General features: G+C 39.8%; 1 protein-coding gene across 1 annotated transcript; it reads left to right on the top strand.

The window, feature by feature from the left end:
• Positions 1-1,452: 1,452 nt before the first annotated feature.
• On the top strand, positions 1,453-23,789 carry LOC142197911 (actin-like protein 6A). The gene is made up of 14 exons (XM_075268592.1): positions 1,453-1,480; positions 4,167-4,243; positions 4,771-4,909; positions 8,469-8,569; positions 10,996-11,093; positions 13,780-13,874; positions 15,835-15,941; positions 16,013-16,102; positions 16,190-16,251; positions 16,332-16,446; positions 18,358-18,438; positions 19,445-19,537; positions 22,561-22,650; positions 23,431-23,789. Exons 1-14 carry the CDS (start codon positions 1,471-1,473, stop codon positions 23,509-23,511), a joined length of 1,239 nt encoding a protein of 412 aa, XP_075124693.1. The 5' UTR covers positions 1,453-1,470; the 3' UTR covers positions 23,512-23,789.
• The last annotated feature ends 619 nt before the right edge of the window (positions 23,790-24,408 follow it).

The following is a 24,408-nucleotide window of genomic DNA, read 5'->3' as shown; positions in this document are numbered from 1 at the left end:
CAATATCCCGGTGGGTTACCGAGACTATTAGAGTCGCCTATACCGCCCAAGGGCTGTCGGCTCCATCTTTCCTTCATGCCCATTCAACCAGGGCAGTGTCCACTTCACGGGCAGAAAGAAGTGCTTTGTCTGTGGACCAAATATATGCAGCTGCATCTTGGGCATCTGAATCCACCTTCATTCGGCATTACCGCCTGAAGGACCAAGTGGCAGATTCCACTGCCTTTGCCCAGACCAGTTTAAGTTCGGTCATGGGTTTGTCCCACCCATCTTGGGGACCTGCTTGCTATATCCCCACATTGTGCCGCTGTTGAGGACGACAGGGAACGAGTGATTATGAAGATAATCTTGTTTCCCTTAGTCCTAACAGCGGCACAAGATTTCCCACCCTGGGAATCATATCTTATGTACAAAACTGTATATAAATGTAATGGAGGTACTTTTGTATTTACACGCAGAGGGGAGGTTCTTGTGCCCTCTTATAGGGCCTGCCACGCATTTGATTGGCTAATTAAATATCCGCCTGTCCTACCAGCACACAGGGGCAGAAATACCCCACATTGTGCCGCTGTTAGGACTAAGGGAAACAAGATTATCTTCATAATCACTCGTTCCTTGTCTATGCTGCCAATGATATCCAGGAATATATACAGTAGATTCCTGTACTGGCCTCTAAAGTCCCTCGTTGATCCAATACAGAAGTTCCAGTAAGATGGCATTAAGTATGGGAAATCATTGCTGAGACATTGATGGTCTGCAACAGTTTCTAGAAACTACACTAAGATACCTAGATTTTGGGAAACAACTTTTTGAACTTCTGTACAGTTCTTCACCCCCTCTTGTTCACCTCCTCCTTTGCCCTATTGCAACTACGTTGATTCAAGATCTTACAGTATACACACCTTTGTGTATAATGTACAGAAAACCAGGAGCAGGCCTTATTGATAGTGGTTTTTTTTTTTGTAAATATATATATAATAATATGGAGAATTTTTATTTGAAAAACTCACCAAAAATCCTTTACTTTAGTAAAGCTTTAAAAGAAAAAGTTATCTTATGGTGACATATTCCCGCTAACTACTTCTTAACAACCGTCTCTTCAATGGCCTGTATTTGGACATTAATTTGCAGGACACTGTTAGAAACTCCACTGTTATTTCCTATATCAGCTTCTGCTCAGACTTCTGTTTCAGACTCTTATTACACAAATGGATATCACCGATTCCTTCTACGTTTCTTTGTACTTTTCTTGTATTGGGAAGCAGCAAACAAAGCTCAAAGAGCAGGTCAGAGACTTGCAAACAAACAATGACGTTATCGCTTTACACTGCCCTTCATCACTGTCATAGTCCAATATCTTACCATATTAAGGCTGTTACAGACAGCGGGGCGGTGCTACCTGTGACATATAACAGGTGACATAGGTGTGTGCACTTTCTTGCTTGCAGTTACATTCTACAGAACGTAATAATGAGCGGAGGTAAGACAAGGCTGTGTAAGAAGTTTCTCATCCATTGTCATCACTGCTGTATTGTTATTATTATTATTATTATTATTTATATAGCACCATTAATTCCATGCTGCTTTACATTTGAGGGTTACATACAATACATGGAATATACAAACAGATATAATACTAGCAATGACTGACTGGCACAGTGGGACAGAGGGCCCTGCCCACAAGAGCTTGCAATCTATGAGGGAAGAGTCTGTTCAGGTGTTGGTGTGTTGACAGTATTGTTCTTATATACACCTATCTGATTAGAATGCTTCTTTGCAGTGTTGTAATAGAATCACATGATGTATTTACGGGGTAGTTTCTACATTTATACAACTATTAATCAGGCAAAGTGATTGCGGGCCAAAATAAAGGATGTTTGTTATCTATATGCCTCCATCTATAAACCTACTTCATTTACTGGCATGATGTTATTGTGTGTTAGGTTATATTCATGTAGCACATTTTACTGGAGGAAAAAAATCCACTGAACTGCAGGCACTTTTGTCTACAGTATTTCCAGCAGCATAAATGCCTATAAAATACACATCAAATCTCAACTAAGCATATTTACAATGTATGTTCTGCTTTCTATCAGCTTCAATAGAAAAAAAAAAACAGCTTCTAATATTCTTCAAGAAGTTGTATGTCACTTGCTTGCAGCACTTTTCTCTCCGCATGATTCATGCAGACACCGAGCAGAAAATAAACCGACCCCATTAAAGTCTATAGGGTCTGTGTGGTTTCTTAGCTAACCACTTTTTGATGCATTCGGTATTACGTTAAGGGGGTCTCCAAGTGGACTCCCCAAACAGAATACCAAATGCAGATATGGACTGGGCATAAAGCTAATAGAAAGATGTTTTTCAAGTAAATTTCAGTACATAATATGAGTATTTTCTGCACTGAAATACAGCTGAAATATTGCCATGTGAACATATTCTTATGCTTGAAAAACATGTCCTGACACTTATAGCCATTTAGAAGGACACATTCATTGTAAGTAGCTCAAGACCAGTTTTATATTGCCTGTAATGGCCATGTTTTAGGTGCCAATATATGATCAGCGTCCATTTGAAATGAATCTTGTATAGCTGTTGTGGCTCCATTATATATGAAAGCCATAACCCTAGAAGGGTGTAAGATGTATGCAGAGTCAGTTGTCCAGGAAAGCCATAGAGAAAAGTAGTCATTTTCGGCTAGATAACATGCTATGTGGTAGACATATCGCGCTGGACCTGTAAGGGTTTTCCCATGAACATAACCATATTTACATTTGCACACATTAGTGGTGATAGCCTGTTGTCTTCATTGATAGACATTGGATACGATAATGAAAGCAGGAACTTTCTATGGCCTGGCACTTGTCATAAACCCGACCATGATATCTTTATTGTACGCAAGTTATTTTCTTGTGCTTGGAGTTTCCCTGCCTGATAACCTGTCTGCAATAAGGAAGTAATGGCTGGGTGTCTGACAAGTGCCAGACTGTAGAAAGATCCTGCATTCATGGTCATAACCTTGGGCAACCCGTTAAAGGAGTATTCTCAGAAACATAATTATTTTTAAATTTATAGATAACATTTTTGCAAATATAATTAAATATTTTGCAGAGTTTTAATGATTTTCTCTAAATATCTTGTGGTCACAAGTTGTTGTCTTGATTGGTTTCCAGTGGATATGACCTTGAATGCAGGAACTTTCTAAGGTCAGAAAATCAGCCATGATGTTCTTATTGTCCTTCTCATACATGTAGTGTCCCTGCCTGATAATCCAGCTACAATAAGAAAATCATGGCTGGGTTCCTGACGAGTCCCAGGCTACAAAAAGTTTCTGCATTTGTGGTTGTATCTTTTGGCAACCGATCAAGACAACAGACTCTCAATATTAAGAAAGTTAGAGAAAATCTTTAAAACTCTGCAGAATTTTTAACTACTTATATTTGCAATAATGCTTAACTTTTAGTTATCTACAAATATAGATATGATTATGTTCATGGGAATACCCCTTTAACACAAAATACTGTCACCACCATGGTTAGAGAAAATCTTTAAAACTGTATAAAATGTTTATTAACTAATATTTGCAAAAATGTGCAGCTCTTAATTGTCTAAAAATGCAAATATGGCGATGTTTGTGGATGGATGGCATGATCATTTCACTAGTAAAGTCCCTGTATTAGTAAACTGGATGCACCGATTAGCTGGTAAGGCCTCTTTACAGTATAGTACGGTACTACATGTTCTGTACTTCTCCTCTGCATTTGGACACTAGGTAGGAACTGTTATTTTTCAGGTGCACTGTATATACCTTTCAGGACTCTAGAAAAGCACCATCAGATAATGTGATGTACAGCTTCCAGCAGCAATTTATGACTTTCTTCTGTAACAATTCTCTATGTCAGTTATGTGATAATTTTTCTTTATTATTTTTTCATATTTTTGGTAACTTTTAGAAGTCTTTATAACTAATTAATACTAATTACTATGACTTGGGCATAAAGCAGAGCTCTATCACCGTTATGCACTGATTCTTCTAACTGCAGAAAGATATTTTAGATAGCTTATAAAATTGTTTTAAAAATTTGCTATGCTAGTAATAAGAGTGTTTTCTAACCTTCCTGGAGTACATGTGAGCTTTTTGTTCACTTATATTACTTTTATTACAGATCAGGATGGAGCTTTGGTCTTTGATATTGGTTCACATTCAATACGTGCCGGCTTTGCAAGAGAAGACTGTCCTGAGGTGAGTCATATTTATGTAAGACCGCACTTGCTAAAACTTTAGTATTCCATTATCTCAGTTCTATTCAAAAACATGGATTTGCCTGTTAGGTTACATTCCGACAACCAAGTTGCAAGACGGCCATAAAAAACATCCATTTTTCACGCATGTCTTGCCTCATATATTTGAGTGTATGGAGGGATCTGTGAAAATGGACAAAAATAGGACGCTGCCTATATTTTTACGGTCATGTCAATAGCCTCCATTCTCTGGTATTGAATTCAATGCTGTCATGTGTCGTTCATTAAAAAACAGACATGACACTGCCATTAATCCCTATCATGTGCAGGTAGCTTTCGCATGAAGAAAAAAGAAAATCACCCATCTACTACTGTTTACCAATACAATAATCGATATACAATAATAGATATACAAGATAGAATATGGAATAAATAATATGATATCCAATGAGAAAACTGTCATAGTCACAGAAATATATAATATGATTGGTAATGAATGGCATTAAATATACTGATACTAATTTGCAGGTAGATTTATCTACATCAATTGGTGCCGTACTTGATGGAGGAGATGGAAGCACACCATCAAAGTATTACATTGATCCTAATATCACTGAGATACCCCAGGACAACATGGAAGCCGTTACACCATTTAAAGATGGAATGAGTAAGTTGTGTCTCCTACAAAGGATAGATTGAATATGTGAGATGTCTCATAGACATTTTTTTTCTTAAAAACTTTAAGTTGTGTCATGTTTCAATGTTTATTGGCAAGATGACGGCTCAAATCAAGTCACAATGTAAACCACGGATACGTACACACCCTTACTAACATAGCGTTAGTATTATAATCTCTGCTGTTGTTATGTACATAACTCAGGGCTGCATTATATCATTATAATTACTTCACCTCTTGCCTACGGCTTGTTGGTTATATGCGTCCTTATAGAGATAGCATCTGCATGAGATTGTAAAGATACAGGAGCAGAGAGCTGGCTGTCAATGACAACTCTACTTCAAGGCAAGGCAAGGACAGTTCAACACGTGCATGCCTTCCTGACTGCTGTATGCATAGGGTGTGTACAGCTATATGAGCCACCATAATAGAGCCTTCCCTCAGTCACCAGTCATGTGATTGTTGGGTGTCTGGGGAATTGAAGTAGCTGCTGGGTCCTAGAGGACCCAATTCGGCTGTCCAGTAAGTGTAATGTATCAACCCCAGTTACAGTGAAATCATAAAAAAAAAAAAAACGGCAAAAAAAATTTAATGGTAAAATGCCCTCCAAAGGTGTATTATGATTTTGTGGAGGTACAATGTATAAACCTTGTGGTATTTAAGAAAATAAATAAATAAACAAACAAACAACAGGAGAAATGTTATCCTCGAAAAAGGATGCAATTTTTTTTTTTAATAACCTGAATTAAAAAAAAAGGTTATAGCCTTCAGAATCACATATACCAAAAACTTTCCAGGGACCTCAATACTATAGGTTTAGGGTCAGTGCACACTGAGTTTTTTGGCGCTAATTTTGAAACTGAATCCGCCTCAAAATCAGCCTCCAAGTGGTGGATTCAGCCTCAAAATCAGTGCCAAAAGTCTGTGTGCACTGCTCAATAGGTTCATTTGCCTCAGTATTTATCGTCAGTGGCAATCAACCTACTGTAGTTTTATTTTATTGGTGATTTTATTATTTCTACTATATATACTTTTGTCCTTACCGAACTGGAATCAGTTCCCCGCATCTAGGTGAATAAGTGGAATAGCAATAACCACAGTCTGAGATTGGTCACTGGGGCTGCCAGCTGAATGGGAGCAGATAGGATAGATGTAGGTGGATTTCACTTTTTTAATTGTTTTATGCCATGCTGAGCCATTAAAAAATATCTGCTGGGCAAACCCTTTAATATTTAAACTTATTTCACAGGGTATTGGGTAGCCAGAAAAGTTACCCGCAGAGGAAACAAATGGAGAAAAAACTATTAGGGAGCCTTCACACAGAGTAAATGCACGTGTATTTTTGCAAAATACACATGTAAAAGTACACGTGTAAAAATAATACTCCCATTGACTTCAATGACATTTTTTAGGGCCCCTTCACACGGTGTAAGCGCTCGGCTCATTCCGAGCCGTACACGCGAGCGCTTCTAAACACTTCCCATTCACTTCAATGGGAGCGCGCGTAAAGCTGGGAAATGTTTAGAAGCGCTAGCGTGTACGGCTCGGAATGAGCCAAGCGCTTACATTGTGTGAAGGGGCCCTTACACGTGTAAAAATACGCCTGTAAAAATACGCCTATAAAATGTCATTGAAGTCAATGGGAGTCTTATTTTTACACGTGTATTTTTACACGTGTATTTTGCAAAAGTACAGGCTTGTTTACTCTGTGTGAAGGCTCCCTTAAAGGGTTAAGGTCTTGAAAATATTCGACACAAAATTTTTAACCTATTTCTTTACCATCCCACACACAAGCTTGACTCTTCTAATGACTTCCTCCTGTCTTCCACTGTCTTCCTCCTCAAACTCTATCCTCTTCTTAAACCAATGAAGCAATGCAGAGATAATTATCTTTTTCTGAATAAGCAAATCAGCCTCCAAATGAATTGGGTAGATCAGATTTGCCAACAGACAACAATGATGCAGACTGAAAATGTCATCCACAGCCCCATGTTGTGGAAACACAGCTTTTTTGTTGCAGATTTTGCTGCGGTTTTTTTTTGAGCCAAAGCCAAGAATGGCTACAAATGGAAAGGGAAATATATAAGAAGCTCTTATACATCTACCTTCTTCTCAATCCACTCCTGGTTTTGGCTCAAAAAAAAAAAAACACAACAAAATCTGCAACAAAAAAAGCTGTGTTTCCACAATGTGGGGCTCTAGCCTAAAGGGATTCTATTATTGGAATTTAACATTTTTAACTAAACCTATCTTCATGTAGTCTTTAAACAGGCTATTGTAGACATACCTTTTGTTTTGTGATCGAAGCAGCCAATTTCAAGAAAAACTTGTTATTTTCTTATGCAAATCAGTCTTCTCGGAGTGTGGTGGGCGTTCCCCCTGTGCGTCATCATCATGAGCCTGTATTGCCGCCCCCTTTTTTTCTTCCTTGTCCTATGGGCGCGAATGAAATCTTGAGCATGCACTGTACTCTCAGGTCCTAAGCTAAAGTGGCTAAGCATAAAACGCTTGTGGAAGATTTCATTCACGCCAACGGGACAAAGAAGAAAGAAGAGAAGAAGGAGTGAACAGCAAGCAAGAAGGGGGCAGCAATACAGGTCCAGGTTGATGAAGCGGGGGTGCTCACAGCACAGGGGGGACGCCCACCGTGCTCCGAGAAGACTGATATGCATAAGTAGATAACAAATTTTTCTTAAAATTGGCTGCATCAATCGCAAAACAAAAGGTAGGTCTACAAAAGACTTTCTAAAGGCTACATGAAGATAGGCTTAGTTAAAAATGTAAAATTCCAATGATAGACTCCCTTTAAAACTTTGTATGGTGATTCTACAGGAGAGCCATAATGTTTCTATCACATCTTTCTCTGTAAACTGAGAATGTGCTGCCAACAAATGCAAACTGTATGGGGACGAATGTTCATATTAATGACTATTCATCCCCATTCTAACTACGATTGCAGCAAGTACACCACTTCAGGAGCAGCAACTAAGTTATAGCCAATCACGACTCGCTAAGTGGCAGAAATCTGCTTGTGTATAAGAACCGTAATTCTTAGAGTAATTCTCACAGGTTCACTAAAGGTAAAAATGTGGATTCCATGTGTGACATTAGGGCACGTCCGGTCCATAATTAATCTTTTAAGATAAAAACTAATAGTGACTTCATGTGCATATCGGTTACTCTTTGCGTGTAGGCTGGTAAATAGCTGAACCAGATGACTCCATTTATGGCATAAAGTAGGCTCCAGCCTGATGAAGGTTGCAGTTTTTACCATATATAGCAGAAATTACAAGGTTGCATGACCTAACCGATTACATGATGTCAATAATACACAGAAAGGTTTATGACTGGTTTATGCATCCGCTGACAAACATTACTACTTTCCTTATCTGCTGAACAAGAGATAACAGTGTATGTAACACACTATCAGTTCTTTTTTGATATCACAGTCAGTATACAGTACACTGTAGGCAGAATACCTTCTAAACTGGGTGATTTTATTATATGTTTATTGTATCCTAATACTTCACTTTGTACCTGTTTTCTTTAGTTGAGAACTGGGACAGTTTCCAGGCCATTATAGACCATATATATTACAAAAGGCTGAAGTCCAAACCTAGTTTACATCCAGTACTGATGTCTGAACCTGCAGTAAGTAATCTCTATCCACTCACAACGGCAATAAAGTCATTAAGTAATAAATGAGATCATCATTTTCCTTCACCATTTCTTAGATCATCAGAGGTCTAAATTAAAGCTGGCTTTCTAGAAATATTTTTTTGCAAAAAATATTATTTGTATTGCCATTTTCTTAGGGGTGGTGCTTAGAGAAATTAGATTGGAAATTTACCATTGAATTCAATAAATCTTCAGCAAGTTACTGAACTCTGCCTAGTGATCACTGCAGGCCATGTAATTCCATCGCTAAGTGAAGGGAAGGGGATTTGGTGTTCTTAAAGGGGCTCTATGAGCAAAATCATGCTGATAGAGCCCCACATATGCGTGAATAGCCTTTAAAAAGGCTATTCAGGCACCGTAAAAGTTATATTAAACTACCCCCCAGTTTTAAAATAAAACCCTAAAACAGAATGTGATAAACTTACCGAACATGCACGGGGGGCAGGCATTCAGGGTGCGCCGTCTTCTTCATCCACGCCTCCTCTTCCTCCGATGTCCTTGGGTCCCGTCCTCCTTTGGCGCTCGTGAACTGACATTGCTTAAAAAAAAATGGCCTGGGCGCATGCGCAGTAGCATGCTACTTCTACTACGGCTACTGCGCATGCGCTCAGGCCATTTTTTTTAAGCAATGTCAGTTCGCGAGCGCCGGAGGAGGACAGGACCCGAGGACATCGGAGGAAGAGGAGGCGTGGAAGAAGAAGACGGCGGACCCTGAATGCCCGCCCCGTTTGGTAAGTTTATCACATCCTGTTTTAGGGTTTTATTTTAAAATGGCAGGGGGGGAGGTAGTTTAATATAACTTTTACGGTGCCTGAATAGCCTTTTTAAAGGCTATTCACGCATATGTGGGGCTCTATCAGCATGATTTTGCTCATAGAGCCCCTTTAAAGGGCATATGATACCATCACACCCCTCCCAGAACTACTATAATGTGTGGATAGCTAAATAGACACAGATTCTAAGGATACAGTTATTTCTGAACTCCATTTCATCCCCCTGCAGTGCAACATTCTGTGTTCTGCATGTTAATAAAGCATCTAAGGGCCCATTCAAACGGAGTAAACACGCGTGAATTTTGGCAAAATACACGTGTAAAAAATACACATTTAAAAATAAGACTCCCATTGACTTCAATGACATTTTTTTACACGTGTAAAAAAAAAAACACGTCAAAATACACATCAAAATACATGTCAAAATACACGTGTAAAATGTCAATGGGAGTCTTATTTTTAAATGTGTATTTTTTACATGTGTATTTTGCCAAAATACACGCGCGTTTACTCCGTGTGAACGGGCCCTAAAAGTCCGCTGTACTATTTCTCTGGCTGTAAGAATTCAGAGGAATGCATAACAATGCCGTGCACATTGGATTTTGGATGCCATGAAGCAGACTTCTGATCAATGATGGGGTCATTGGTAGTAAAAATCCAACAGTCAACATGTGCAATTAAGCTTTCCAGTTGGATGGAGGAGGCACTTCATTGTTTTTTTTTGTTTTTTTTAAAAAGCACAGTGAGGCTGGGTTCACACCAGTTCTTGAAGCCCATTCAGGGATTCTGTTCCCCTTTCTGCTTGAAAAATGGAGAGCGAAAAGTGTTGCAAGCAGCGCTTTTTTTTCTGCATTTTTTGCCCTTTTCAGCTGAGAACTGAGCCGAGACCACATAGACCCCATTATATTCTATGGGGTCTGTGGACTTCCGCGGGTAACTACTTTTTTAAGTGGACCCCCTCCAAACGGAAACCCAAGCGCAGATGTGAACCTAGCCTCAGTCTGCCTTAGAAATCTATCCAACACAGCCAAACTATTTTTGGCAGACTGAAGACTGCTGTGAACAATCAGGGACAATTAATTTTGGCGGATAAGAATCTTATGTTTATGTCCAGCTTTACTATGGAAGAGTAAAATGAGTTCAGAGATAATTATTACATCTTCATCCATTCCCACATTATTGGTCAAGATTATCTGTATCCCTTTCCTGGTGTTTTTCCCACCTTATAGCAGCCATTTTTTTAAATTATTTTTCTGTTCACTGTAGCTGTAGGAGGGCTTGTCTTTTGTGGGACATATTGTACTTCCTAATGACAACATTTAATATTAGATATGGTGTACTGGGCAGCTGGGAAAAAAATACATTTATTCTCAGATCAGTACAATTATAGCAGTACAAAGTTTATGTAGCTTACAGTTTACTGTATATTCTGACCCTCATAACTTTTTTAAGAGTTTTTTTAGCATATAAACTGAGAGTTTTCCTAGTGTAAATGTTAAATATGTGAGTGTTGGTCTACTGTGAGATATTTGTCTTTTTCAGGAAAACCCTTATGAGACATATATTTCTTCTAAGAGTCTAAATATCTATTTTACTTTGTGTCAAAATTTACAATTTTTGTTTCAGTGGAATACAACAGAGAAAAGGGAGCGTCTGGCAGAACTGATGTTTGAGCATTACAATATTCCTTCATTCTTCCTCTGCAAATCTGCAGTTCTTAGCACGTATCCTTGTTAAGTACTGAATTCTGAATAATTTATATGTCCTACACTATTACCATGTGCAGGATGTTTACTAATGAACTGTAATTACAAAATTGCGTGTAAGTTTTTTAAATGCATTTTTCTTGATTGATTCCAGGAATATAAAAAGTTGAATTGTTTACTTGGGTTTTCCCTTCTACTTAAAGGGCATTAGAGTGAGTCGTATTAACAGGTGGTACATTATTTTTTTTTAAAAAAATGGCTGCTTTGCTTCAAGTCCATGCAACACCTGTACACATGTTGGTTCTGGTATTTTAGCTCTACTCAATTCACATTACCCCCTTCCTGACATCCACCCTAAGCCCCCTTGCACACGACCGTATGAATGGTCAGTGTGCTATCCTGATTTTTTTTTACATTCATTTCTATAGGCCTGTACACATGACCCTGAATTACACGGTCACGTGTGTGGGAAGATAAATCAAATCAAATCAAATAGTCTTTATTGGCATGTCCAGTTGGAGTCGAGGGGGAGAGTATGGGGGGGGGGGCTGATTTGGGGTATAACAGTCCGTGGAGTCTCATCTTCCTCTTAGTTGGTGACAGCTGTATAGTCCGGGCTGCAAAATATTGGACAGGTCCTATTCCTGTCCGATTTTGTGGCCCTGCTTCTGCCGCTCCTATTCATTGAATGAAAGGAGACGCGGAAGCGCGGTCAGTTCATTAACAGCAGCCAGTTAGCACACAGTTGTATGCAACCAGTTTAAGGCTAAGGCCCCACGTAGCGGGCTTCAGCGAAAAAACGCTGTGGAGAAAAACGCTGTGTAAATGCATCAGATTTTTTACTGTAGCACTTTTCACAGAAAGCAAAACAGGAAACCTCAGCAGAATTTCCAATGCTTCCATTATGCCTATTGGAAAACCACCATCTTGGGGTGGTACCGTATTTTTCGGACGCACTGGACTATAAGACGCACCTAGGTTTTAGAGGAGGAAAATAGGGGAAAAAAATTTTGAAGCAAAAACTGGTAAAATATTTAATATATGGGAGTTGTAGTTTTGCAACAGCTGCAAGGCCACATTGACAGGTGACCCTGCAGCTGTACGGGGATGTATAGAGCGTTTTTTTTTGCGGGGCCAGCTGTACTTTTTAGTTATACCATTTTGGGGGATATCTATTGCTTAGATCACCTTGTATTGAAAAAAAACAGGAGGTGATTTAGAACTTTTATTTATGTCATATTTTTAAAGCTTTTTTTTTTTTTTTTTTTACTATTTTATTCCCCCCCCCCCGGGGCTTGAACCTGCGGTCACTTGATCGCAAGTCCCATAGACGGCAATACAACTGTATTGCCGTCTATGGGACATTCTGTATATTAGTATTACGGCGGCTGGTCATAGAGACCAGCCGCAATACTAATATATAGCAGTGACAGGCCTGGGAGCCTCATTAGGCTCCCGGCTGTCACCCGGACAGGTCGGCTCCTGCGATATTGCCGCGCAGGAGCCGGCCTGCAACTTTACAGGTACGGGGCCGGTGGGGACCGGCCCCGGGGGAGAAGAGGCCACCGATACTGACCCGGCATCCGCTGTACTAGAGAGGCGGATGCCGGGGAGGGATAGACGCCGGGGCCTGAGACATCGCTACGATCCTCTGCCCTTCATGAAGCCAGCGGCGGGGGGACTGAGGAGCCCCTGCCGCTGCTGGCTTCATGCAAGGCAGAGGAGCGCAGCGATGTCTCAGGCCCCGGCACCTGTAATGGCGTCTATCACTTGCCGGCTTCCGCCTCTCTATTACAGCGGATGCCAGGCGCCACCTTCAGACCATAAGACGCACCCTTCTTTTCCCAAAAAATTTTTGGGGAAAAAAGTGCGTCTTATAGTCCGAAAAATACGGTAAATGGTTCTCATCAGGCTTCACAGCATTTTTGACTCCCTCTGTTAAACCAATGGTTGCCAGATCAACCTGAGCCTTCTTCACTAATGTTAGTGAATAAAGTTGCATTGTGACCCCACAGTTCCAGAGCCTGCGATTTCAAGTCAAAGAAAAGTGGAACAATATTGAGCAAAAGTGGCACATTAGGAGTCGCAAAGCGATGTCATTCACTAACATGAGTGAAGGAGTCACAGTATCACCTGGTAATCTTTTGCCACACTATGTGTAGCCCTAGCCTGGTGGTTTTGGTTGTTTCCTTACAGCTGTCAGCTGCTTGTACAAAAAAGTCTTAGCAGCTTTTAAAGAAGATTCGTCAAACCTGTGAGCGTAATAATAATTATTGATTGATATCGTCTTTCTAACAGCAGGAGGTTTGGAGGTGATACAATATATATACATGGTGGACATATGACAAGTGATACTAGATTTACCTGCTCCGCTACCACAACGTAACATAAAAACTACAAGCAGATGCCTTTCATTCATATTTTAGTGAAATGACAGGCACATTTTAAAAGAGCAATAACTTTTCAACTAACTTTGCATAAATCAATAGTACAAGTGAATATAAGAGGCGGTAATTTATCGGACACACATGCTTCTTTCTCCACTTATCTGGCTCTTTTCCTGTAGCCTCTCTTCACTTCTCAGTCTCAGATATATTTTATCACCATTTTCAGATGCCTGATTTACACAGTTTCATTATCACTTAGAAAGCATTAGTGCTATAATATACTGTCAGTAAAATGACTCCTTGACTGCTGGATTTAGATTTGGTAATGGCCGAGTCACTGCTTTGATATTGGACAGCGGTGCCACATATACTACAGCCACTCCTGTAGTTGATGGACTTGTAATTCAACAAGGTAAAGAACCCATAAAAATATAGCTGGTATAAAGACATAGACTGGCACAGATGAACTGGTTAATTTCCGATGGGCCCCTGAGCCAATTGGGCCCCAGCTGACTCAGGCATGGCACAGTATACTTATTGTACTTCATACAGATAGTCACCAGAAAGTATTTCAACCTGGCTATGTGTATGTATAAGTAAATGTAAAAAAGAATTGTGATATCAGGCCTACTTACATGTTCCAAAATAAGCATGTGGATCATGTTATGATTAAGAGACCTAGCGCCCTGAAACGTGTAAGCAGTTTCATCATGTCTATTTTTTTATGTGCTATAATCTTATGGACTTGTAATTTTATACCATGCTGATTAAAAGCTAAGTTTTATTCATTGGTCCCAGTTTTCATCTGCTGGATATAATTTTAGAAAATTTTTAGATTTATGTGTATGCATAATATACTTACTAGATTCTTTAAGGGGTCTTTTTAGGGGTTGTCCGGAGAATTTAGGTTAATTTACCTGATCTGTCAAACTCTTAATGATGGACCCTGGGGTTCTTGCCTGGTTTCAATCCCCGGGTCATGTATTTGGAAACAGCATTCCAATTTTTGAATCACTTTACTCCCTTCCTCTTCCCCTGATCTCCCTCACTTTGTACTATGGGGCCTGGCATAGTCAGGCAGGAAACTTGGGGTCCATCATCAAGAATCCCCAGACAATACCTTCTTATATACTATAAACACACTGAGTGGTTCAGATGATATCTAGGTGCAGAGTCAGGACAAGGGGCCCCAATCACCAGTCATCTTGAAGCATCATCCTTAGCCTGAGGTCAGCTGCTGTGTGGAACATATCACTGTCTCAGGCTCCGTTCTCATGGAGTAACGCGCCGCTCATTTAGACACGTAAACACGTGTCAGAGCGCGGCGCTTCAAAACAGATCCCATTGACTTCAATGGGTGCTGGCTTACGCGCGCTACACATTGAAATCATGGGTTACAAAGCCTCCCATTGATTTCAATGTGTAGCGCGTGTAAGCCGGCACCCATTGAAGTCAATGGGATTTGTTTTGAAGCGCCGCGCTCTGACACATGTTTACGTGTCTAAATGAGTGGCGCGTTACTCCGTGAGAACGGAGCCTCACAATGCTAACAGGGTTGTAATTCAATGCAAGAGCCAGGCAGAAGGCTACTGACAGAACCCCAGAAGCAAGGGCTAAGCACCAAGTGACTACTGAAAACCCCCCCATTTATGTTAACAACATTATAGGAGTTTGCAATTGAATGTCAGGTAATATTTGCCTGTAGTGGAATAGTTGTCCCCCAGTACAACACTGGCATTACATACCCTTTAGTTGTTTAGCTCTATACAAGTTTGCCTCTCCTACGGGTGGTAAAATTTACACCATACAGAGATATGAATCACAATATATTTCCTTTGTGTTATCTAATGCAATAAGTATTGTGACAATTGGGGGGGGGGGGGGCGGGGTAGTTTAGCATCCAAGATAACAGTTTCCTGATTTAACAGAGGTGTTTGTTGCGATGGCAGTCCAAAAGAAATGGGCTTTTTTTCAGCGTGCACACAGGCCGATACCTCACTTCTTGAGCCCTGACTAACTTCTGAGGGCAAGATGCTTTACTCAAGTTTCCCTCAGCAGTCCGACTCACACTAAACTTAACCACATCCCTTCTGGAATCCATCGTCTTGGAACAAACAACATCACTGTCTCCAACTGGTCCACAGTTCACCTACTTTCTGCAGGTCACCAATAGGAGTCTTCTGCCGTGTGCTCCCTGTCTGGAGTTGGGGCCCCAGGGATGGGTGTAGTCAAAGTCCTTTTCAATCCTGTCTTTGGTTTGCTCTCCAGCTCCCTCTAGGTTCACACCGTCACACTAGGTATTAGCTAAATATGTAATAAATAAATTCTTTCTGATTTACATTACTCTAAAGTGTGAGTTTTGCCCTTTCCAGGGATTGTAAAATCACCTCTGGCTGGAGATTTCATTACCCAGCAGTGCAGAGAGTTATTACAAGAAATGAATGTGGAGCTTATCCCTACATACATGATTGCTTCTAAGGTAAGTATATCTTGTTGGGAGATTTATCAATAGCCTGGCTACTAATTCTGATGAAACGACCCTCATTTCAGGAAGCAGTACCAGAAGGAGCACCGGCTAACTGGAAGAGAATGGAAGAGCTTCCTCATGTCACTCCATCTTGGCATGACCATGTATGCAATGTAAGTGCGATTGGCATCAATAATATTAACACAGAATATGGAAGAAGAAGAAAGGAATATGAACTCATTTTTACCAATTTCTTACAGAGCATGATACATGACTTTAAGAAATCTGTGCTACAAGTTTCAAGAACTGCTTATAATGACAAGTATGTCTGTTTCTAGTGTCTGGTCATATCCTGAATACCAATATTATTCTTCATCCATTTAAACTCCTCTGTTTTTCCAGTGTAGCAGCCAAGATGCCTACAGTCCACTATGAATTTCCCAATGGCTATAACCGTAGGTTTGGAATTGAGCGACTAAGAGTTGTGGAGGGATTATTTAATATGTCAAGTGTAAAGGTCAGTTTTTAGATATTTTATGTTAATACTGGACAAAGTCTTGCCTAAAATAATAGTTCTATAAAAGTATCCTACACAATACAACTTGGTTATTGCTATACAATATATAAACACTGAATAGAAAAGATCATTAATGCCCTTTGACCTTGAATAAGGATAAAGGGAACAATGAAAATATTATTTGTATCATAGCATTTACTTATGAGGTCTTGCTACAATATGGTAATTAGATTATATGTTTAAAGGAAATAAACTAGTGAGATGTAGGTTACAGAGGTTGTACTGAAGTAGAACATGGCTGCTTATATCCTCTTCAGTTCAAGGGTTTGTGTTAGGTATTGGAGGTCAGCTCTGTTGAAGAAAATGTGACACAGCTGCAATACCACACACAACATATATATATATATATATATATATATATATATATATATATATATATATATAATTAGTAGATGAAGTTGGGTGAAGATACCAGTGCATCAAGTCCAACCTATAACTCTACAGTCCCCTACAGTGTTGATCTAGAAGAAGTCAAAAACAACAACAAAACAAACATGAGTTTTATGCCAATTCCCCCATTTCAGGAGAAAACATTCCTTTTTGACTCCAATATGGCAATTGGTATAAAACCCTGAGTGAACTTGTCCTTAACAAAATCTAGAACCCATAACCCGTAATATTGTTTGGTTTGAGAAAGCCACCCAGGCCCTCTTTGAACTTGCACAATGAATCCACCATCACCACTTCCTGGGGCAGAGAGCTCCATAGCCTCACTGTTCTTACTGTGAAGAATCCCCTTCTATGTTGCTGGTGAAACTTTTTCTCCTGCAGAGGTAGAGGATGTCCCCTTGTCATTGGCCTTCTACATTGTTATTAAGTGTCACCGTAGACGCCTTTTTTATCTGAATAACCCCAAGTTTGTTAAGCTATTGTTCTACTCCAATCCACTCATTCCCCTAATCATTTTGGTCACCCCTCTCTGCAATCTCTGTAGTTCAGTTATGTCCTTCTTGTATACTGGGGCCAAAAATTGAACGCAATAGTCCCTTGTGTGGCCATACCAGTGATTTGTATAGAGGCATAACTACACAGATGACGGCTGTGTTTTGAGGATATAACCACAGGAGATGCGCTTCCCAATAATGAAACCACTTGTAAGATTAGTCTCTGTGGTGGATCCTGATTAGATCCTCAAACTTTTCAGGTTGCACTCGTGGTCTTTTTCCACAAATTGTGAGATATTACTGGTCTTTAAGACCTGGGTCACCAGTCCCTTTTTTTTACAACCATCAGTAATGACTGAGTCATACAGAAGATATGTAGAGGGATCACAGTGAAACCACTGCACAGATATACCAGGGGACGCGCGCCTCAAATGCACAAGTCCGATGATATGGCAAACCACAATTGCTTTATTGATAACACATTTCGGAGTTATTCACGTTTTGCAAAAAATGCGACTCCTTTAGAATTCAGAGCCTGCTATCAAAAGAAACAGGATCTGAGGAAGATATAATTGTATCTACAGTGAAGCATGTGCTCAAAAAATTGCATGCAAACCCTAATTTGTGTCATATTTTTTAATTCCCAAAGACCAGTTACTATATTCTAATTCTATATTAAGATCAGTTACTAGAGATGAGTAAACATATTGGTATAATGACTCGTTAGGTTTTGAGATTTACTACGGATGTATTCCAAAAGATTCTTTGTTTTGCAATCTCTGGAATTACAAATATGAGAAAAATTAAGGTAAGTGAGAAGCATTTTAGTCATTTAAGATAGAATTTCTTATAATTTGCAATGATTATTAATCTTTAACACTTATGTAATCATTAAAATAAAATGTGTCTCCTATTTACTGCTTAGGGTATGGTGATATGTAATATTCACAATATTTCCTCTCTTTAGGGCTTACCGGATGATAATGCACTTGGAGTCTGTGAGGTTTTGCTCAAAAGTGTTGAGTTGTGTGACCGTAAAATTAGTGCAGTAAGTATAAAAGTGACAAGTAAAGGGTTACAATTCATCTTAATATTAGATCATCTAAACCAATGATGCTTGTTGTGGTTCCTAGGGGACCAATGTAGCTGCTTTCTGATGGCTGTAAAAAGGGTGTATTCCATCAGTATTCTCAGATGGTTCTACTGACTTGACCATAGATCTTCATAGGGGTTTTCCAGGATTATAATATTTGTGACCTAGCTACAGATGTGTGGGGGTCTGACAGCTGGTGCCCCCACCAATCAGCTGTTTGAAGAGTCTGCAGCAATCAGATGAGTAATGTGGCCTCTTCATTGCTTCCCAAGCACATTGTCATGCATTGTATATTGGCTGTGCTGGGTATTGCAGCTCAACCCAATTTACTTGAATGGGACTGGGCTACAAACAGGCCATGTGACATCACTAGTCTATGACGTGGAAGCACCACTTAATGCTGATCTATTTGGACTCAAGTGTGTCAGACCCTAACCGATCCGTTATTGATGAGTTACCCTAAGGATACACTCTATACACACGAATCATGTTCAGGGCTGGATTAATAAATTAACTTAGCACCATCATATTTCACTGCACTATACAGATATATTGTCAACTGTGTCTCATATAGGGCTCAAAATCTAAGTTCCCTTTCAGTATGTCTTTGTAGTGTGTGAATATAGGACTCCAGCGCTGCAAAGCAACACTGCTATTCACTGAGCCACAGTGCTGCCCATGTGTGAAATAATGTGAATGAGGCTACTCACATGACCAACAGTCAGTGTTAATGGACTGCCCATTTTCACAGATCCCTTAATAGTCTCAGATCTATGAGGGATCTGTGAAAACTGGTGTCCCAAGGAAGCAAAACTGCCATGAAAAATGTTCCTTCTCACAGTCATTTTGCACTTTGTTCATCTGAATAGAGCCTAACCCTTTAAATCAATCCAATGTAGTAGTAATTTTTCCTAATAACTGGTACCAGGCATTATAATATCATAACCATTTTATTTCATAGAAATTATATGGCAACATCGTTGTAGCAGGAGGAAATTCCTTGTTACAAGGGTTTACTGAAAGACTGGCACAGGAACTCTCAAATAAAACAAAGGTAACATTTATATTCTATTGCTTTATGGAATTTAAAATTATATTAGGAACACAGAAATGTTATCCCCTATATTGTTAGATAACGGAGGTGCATAGGGCAGATTTACTAATCTAATGCAACAGAATTCTGAAGCACATGCCTTGTAACACGTTTATGAGGTGTTTTAGACAATGTTTTTAACTCACTCAACAGGTGTCGAGCTTAAGATGCCCAAAATATATGCCAAAATGGTGGTATACAAATTTGGCATGAAACGGAACCAACTAATGTATGATCTAAAGTTAGACAAGCTTGTCTAAGAATGCATCAGATTTACCATCCAGCATGAACCACTATGATAAATGTTGTGCATTTTCAGACTGCCTAGTGTCTACAAAACATTTCAGGTACCCTTTGTAGGCTGGCTAGGGATGAGGAGGTTACTGGAGTCGGAAGGGTACGGAATAAATAGAGGATATGTGGTAACCGTATGAATCCTACCAACCCAAAAAAGGGTGGGGTATTGCCAGTCAACAAGATCCTTAAGTAGTTTTGGTATCAATGTGGCATAATTCCATTTGAAATGGGTATCTAAGGGAAAGATTTCTGATTTGGAAATGTTTAAGGCCTGAGAGGCGCCCAAATTGTGAGAGGGTATTGATCAGGTTCGATAGTGTCATTAGGGGTTTTGTGAGAGTGGGTAAAATATCATCATCAAATAGGTTAGTTTTATATCAGTGGTTCCCAATCTGCACATCTGTTATGTCAGTATGGGAGTGAATGGCTACTGCTAGATGTTCTATACAAGGGCCAACAATGTGGTAGGTTCGTGGACTGTCTGGACTTTGTGGGGAAGGTAGCTTGGAAGAAGAAGTGGTGCGGACCCAAAGAGTCAAAGACAGGGACACAAAATATGCAGAAAACCAGTATATTTAGAAAAAACAGGAAAATAAGTAAACCTTGACTTCAGGCACAATATGATCAAAACAAAATACAGCCTTAACTTCATGCAAAAACAAAACAAAATCCTGCTTGTTTGAGTAACTAACTAAACAGTAATGTTAACCTAACTATACGTGGGGCTTACTACCAGTCACACGAACAAGACAAGCACAACTTTGTCTCACCGGACTCTGGGTTACAGGACAAACCCACACACCTCCTTTCACTCCCTGGATCTGCACTGGAGTGTGGCATCTGCAGCCTGGAGCTGAGGCCTACTCAAGACCCACACTGGACCACACATAAGTTAAAAACTTGGGGGAGATATAGGGCGATTCCAGCACTCTACTTGTCACCTTCTCACAATGTATATAATCAATGGGTAGTTTTAAAGAGGTTAAGTACCCACCCTTCTGGGAGATTGTATTCCCACCAAAGAAGACAAAAAATGCTCCATAGTATTTGTATAGTTCTCTGGGACCTCCTTTGAATTTATAGTAAAAACTCTAGGGACTACCTTTACACATTTAGGCTAGGGCCACACGTTACAGAAACACAGCTTTTTTTGGTGCAGATTTTGAAGTTTTTTTTTTTTTTTTTTTTGAGCCAAAGCCAAGAGTGGCTATAAAAGGAATGGGAAATATTAAGGAAGCATTTATACTTCTACCTTCTGCTCAGTACATTCTTGGCTTTGGCTGAAAAAACCCACAGCAAAATCTGCAACAAAAAAACCTGCATTTTCACAAAGTGGGGTCTCAGCTTAGAGAGTATTTCATCTAATGAAAATGATGCCTTTAGAGCACTGACTCCAATGAGAACCACATATAATATATGCATTCATACAATCAGGGTCATCAATAAAAGAGAACTAAACCATCCCTTTAAATATTCACACACTGTACGCAACAGTGAAAGACTATATCACATATGCAAGTTTTGTGGTATATTTTTTGTTTGGAAATGCACTCTATACATGCAAATGGTATCATTTTTGTAGTATGTACATGGATTTTTTTTTTTTTATAAACTTCCATGCAGGTGTATGAAAAAGTTGCTTATATTTATGCAACGAAATCTGCCACTTGTTATAGAGGACCTTTCACCACCCAAAGAAGTCCAGCTTTTTACATAATTTAATTGGTGTTCCTCTACTGATTCTGGCACAGCTGGAAATTTATCTCTAGCCTCTACTTCTCCTGGGCAATCAATGCTGTTAGTTTTGGTGCCTGATATGTTATTTAGAGCAATGTCAGACAGGAGCAAACAAGGGGGCAGAATACTGAGCTCACACAATGGCTGCCTCTGATTGCAACTTTGAATCACACCCCTCCCCTGACACTGCCCCTCTGACATGACAGAGCTTAAAGGGGTTGTCTGGGATAACATGATACTTTAACACTAAACTAAAACATCCTCCCCCTACCTAACTTCTAATTGAATTACTTTATCAAAAATGTGTATTTACCCAGTTCGCTGGGGTGGTCAGGTGACCACCCCAGGTACATTTTCTGTACCTTCCAGAAACAGAACGCTACCAATTCAACACCCCCTCATCATACTTGCCTGTCTTCATGTCCGGATCTTCTGGACACGAAACGTCACTTCCTTCAGGGAGGTCAGGTACTCTTCTTCTTGACATTTGCTGGCCTCCCATGGCTACGCAATAGAGCCAGAGTGCCGGCACTCTAGCTCTATTGTGCAGGGGTGGGCAGATGTGAAGCGGAGGAAGTGACCTCCCACGCCTGCGCACTATTGTGCAGGTGCCGGTAGACGTGAAGAGTAGAAGAACAGAAGGAAGTGATCTCACGTGCCCAGAATATCCGGACAGGAACACAGGTAAATATGATGGAGAGGGCGGTGGGCTATTAATTAGGTAGAGCTAGTAGTCCATGGGCTAGCTGGGGAAACAAGTAGGGGTTGTGAGGGAGTGAGAGAGGGATCTGAGTGAATAGCAATGCTTACTTACTTCCAGGTTTAAATACAGATCACAGTTGACTTCTGGGATCCCTACAGAAGGACACTTACTGTTAAGAGACCCTTCTAACAAGTAGTGATTGTCCAGAGCAGAGAACCTCTTTAATAAAGTCTTTCCTTTACTATAGAACATAAAATCAAGGCTGATCACAAATGAACTGGCAGTAGAAAGGAGGAGGCTCGGGGCATGGCGTGGTGGCTCCTCCTTCGCTTCACTGGTGAGTGAAAAATAAATATTTTTGTCTAGACTTTGTTCAGTTATTGACAATTTCTAACTATTATTTCTCAATGGAACAATCTAGGCCAGACATTCCTCGTATAGGACCTGAGGGGCTGGTGTATATAACATGGATTCACTATTTACTAATCTGAATCATCTGGGGCACTGGTCATACATTTTGCACATGTTTTTTAAACCTATTATTGTTAGAATTGTTTATATATTTTTACTTGTTATATGCATGTATATACAGTACTGTGCAAAAGTTTTAGGCAAGTGGGGGGGGACGGGGACTGCAGTCAGAATGTTATAAAAAATAAATAAATAAAAAAAATAGAAGTATTAAGTTTATTTAGACAATTGAATGAACAAAGGAGAAATTTAAATCAATTTATTATTTTGTGTGACTTTCATTTGGTGGAGGAATCCTAATAGTGATAATATGACCCCCGACAAAGCTCTGATCTCAACATCACCTAGTCTGTCTAGGATTACATAAACAAAACAGAAGGATTTGTAAATCTAAATCCACAGAAGATATGGGGTTATTTCTCCAAAACGTTTGAAATAACCTTCCTCCAGAGTTGATTCAAAAACTGTGCAAGTGTACGCTGTAGGACTGATGCTGTTTTGAAGGCAAAGAGCAGTCACATCAAATATTAATGTGATTTAGATTTTCCTTTTGTTAATTCACTTAATTTTGTCAAGAATGATGTGAAATAATCATATTTTTTTTAGCAATGCCTATCTTTAATATCTATCCTCTTGGTTGTTACAGGGGACCTTTACCCAGAGCTGTATATCAAGAAAGGAATATGAAGAGGAAGGAAAATTGTGTTTGGAGAGGAAATGTCCTTAGTTCTGCTTTACTCAACAGATCACTAAATAGAACGTTGTAATCTCTTTTGTGCAGAATATACATGATAGAATAATGGGATACGTAGGTTTAACCTTTGAACAACATTTTACAGTGTAAGGCCCCATTCACATCTGCGTTGGGTATTCCATTCGAGGAGTCATCAACCTCATCCTCCAGGAAAACCTCTTTAAAATCTATTATCATGTTGCTTAATTTTTTTTTTTTTTTATTTGAAATGGAAATAATAATAATAATAAAAAAAACTTTGGAGATGCAAATTTTCTAAGTCAAATCAGGCCATTTATTTAATCAAGCCTTGCTGATAATCTCAGGGTTTGTGTTACATTGTATCAGTGTAGACAATTACCTAAGCTATATATACTGAAGAATTCCTTCTTAGCCCAGGTTCACATCTGCATTCCGTATTACGTTCGGTTAGTCCACGCAATAAAAAGCGGTTAGCTGAGAAACCACACAGACCCCATGGACTATAATGTCGGCTACGATAGATTTTTTTTTCTGCTTTTTTTAACGGACACCTTCATAATGGAATCTAACGGTAGCGTAAACTCTGCCTTACACTATAATAGAGAAAGCTGTCAGAGCAAACAAGTATAATGGAGTGCTTTGAAGGCTGGAAATAAAGACATGAAGCAGTCCTAGATTTATTCAACACTAGCAGTACCCGCGACTTCGTCCACGGAACCCTGACCCCCTACGCGACCCACCTGTAGTGCCGCGCAGGCTTCTTCCTTTGCCTTGTGTCCACAGTGGCTCCCTTTTCCTCATCTCCCCCCTGGCGCCTGCCAACCTCCATGTGCTCGCTTCTTTCTCCTACCCCGTGCCCCTTTTCCCCCCTAGCCCCGTTTCCCTCCCCCCCAACCCCATGCCCCCTTC

The sequence above is a fragment of the Leptodactylus fuscus genome, chromosome 3 (assembly GCF_031893055.1).
Source record: "Leptodactylus fuscus isolate aLepFus1 chromosome 3, aLepFus1.hap2, whole genome shotgun sequence".
Lineage (NCBI taxonomy): Eukaryota > Metazoa > Chordata > Amphibia > Anura > Leptodactylidae > Leptodactylus > Leptodactylus fuscus.
Note: the sequence above shows the minus strand (reverse complement) of the source record. Positions and strands in the feature narration are given on the sequence as shown.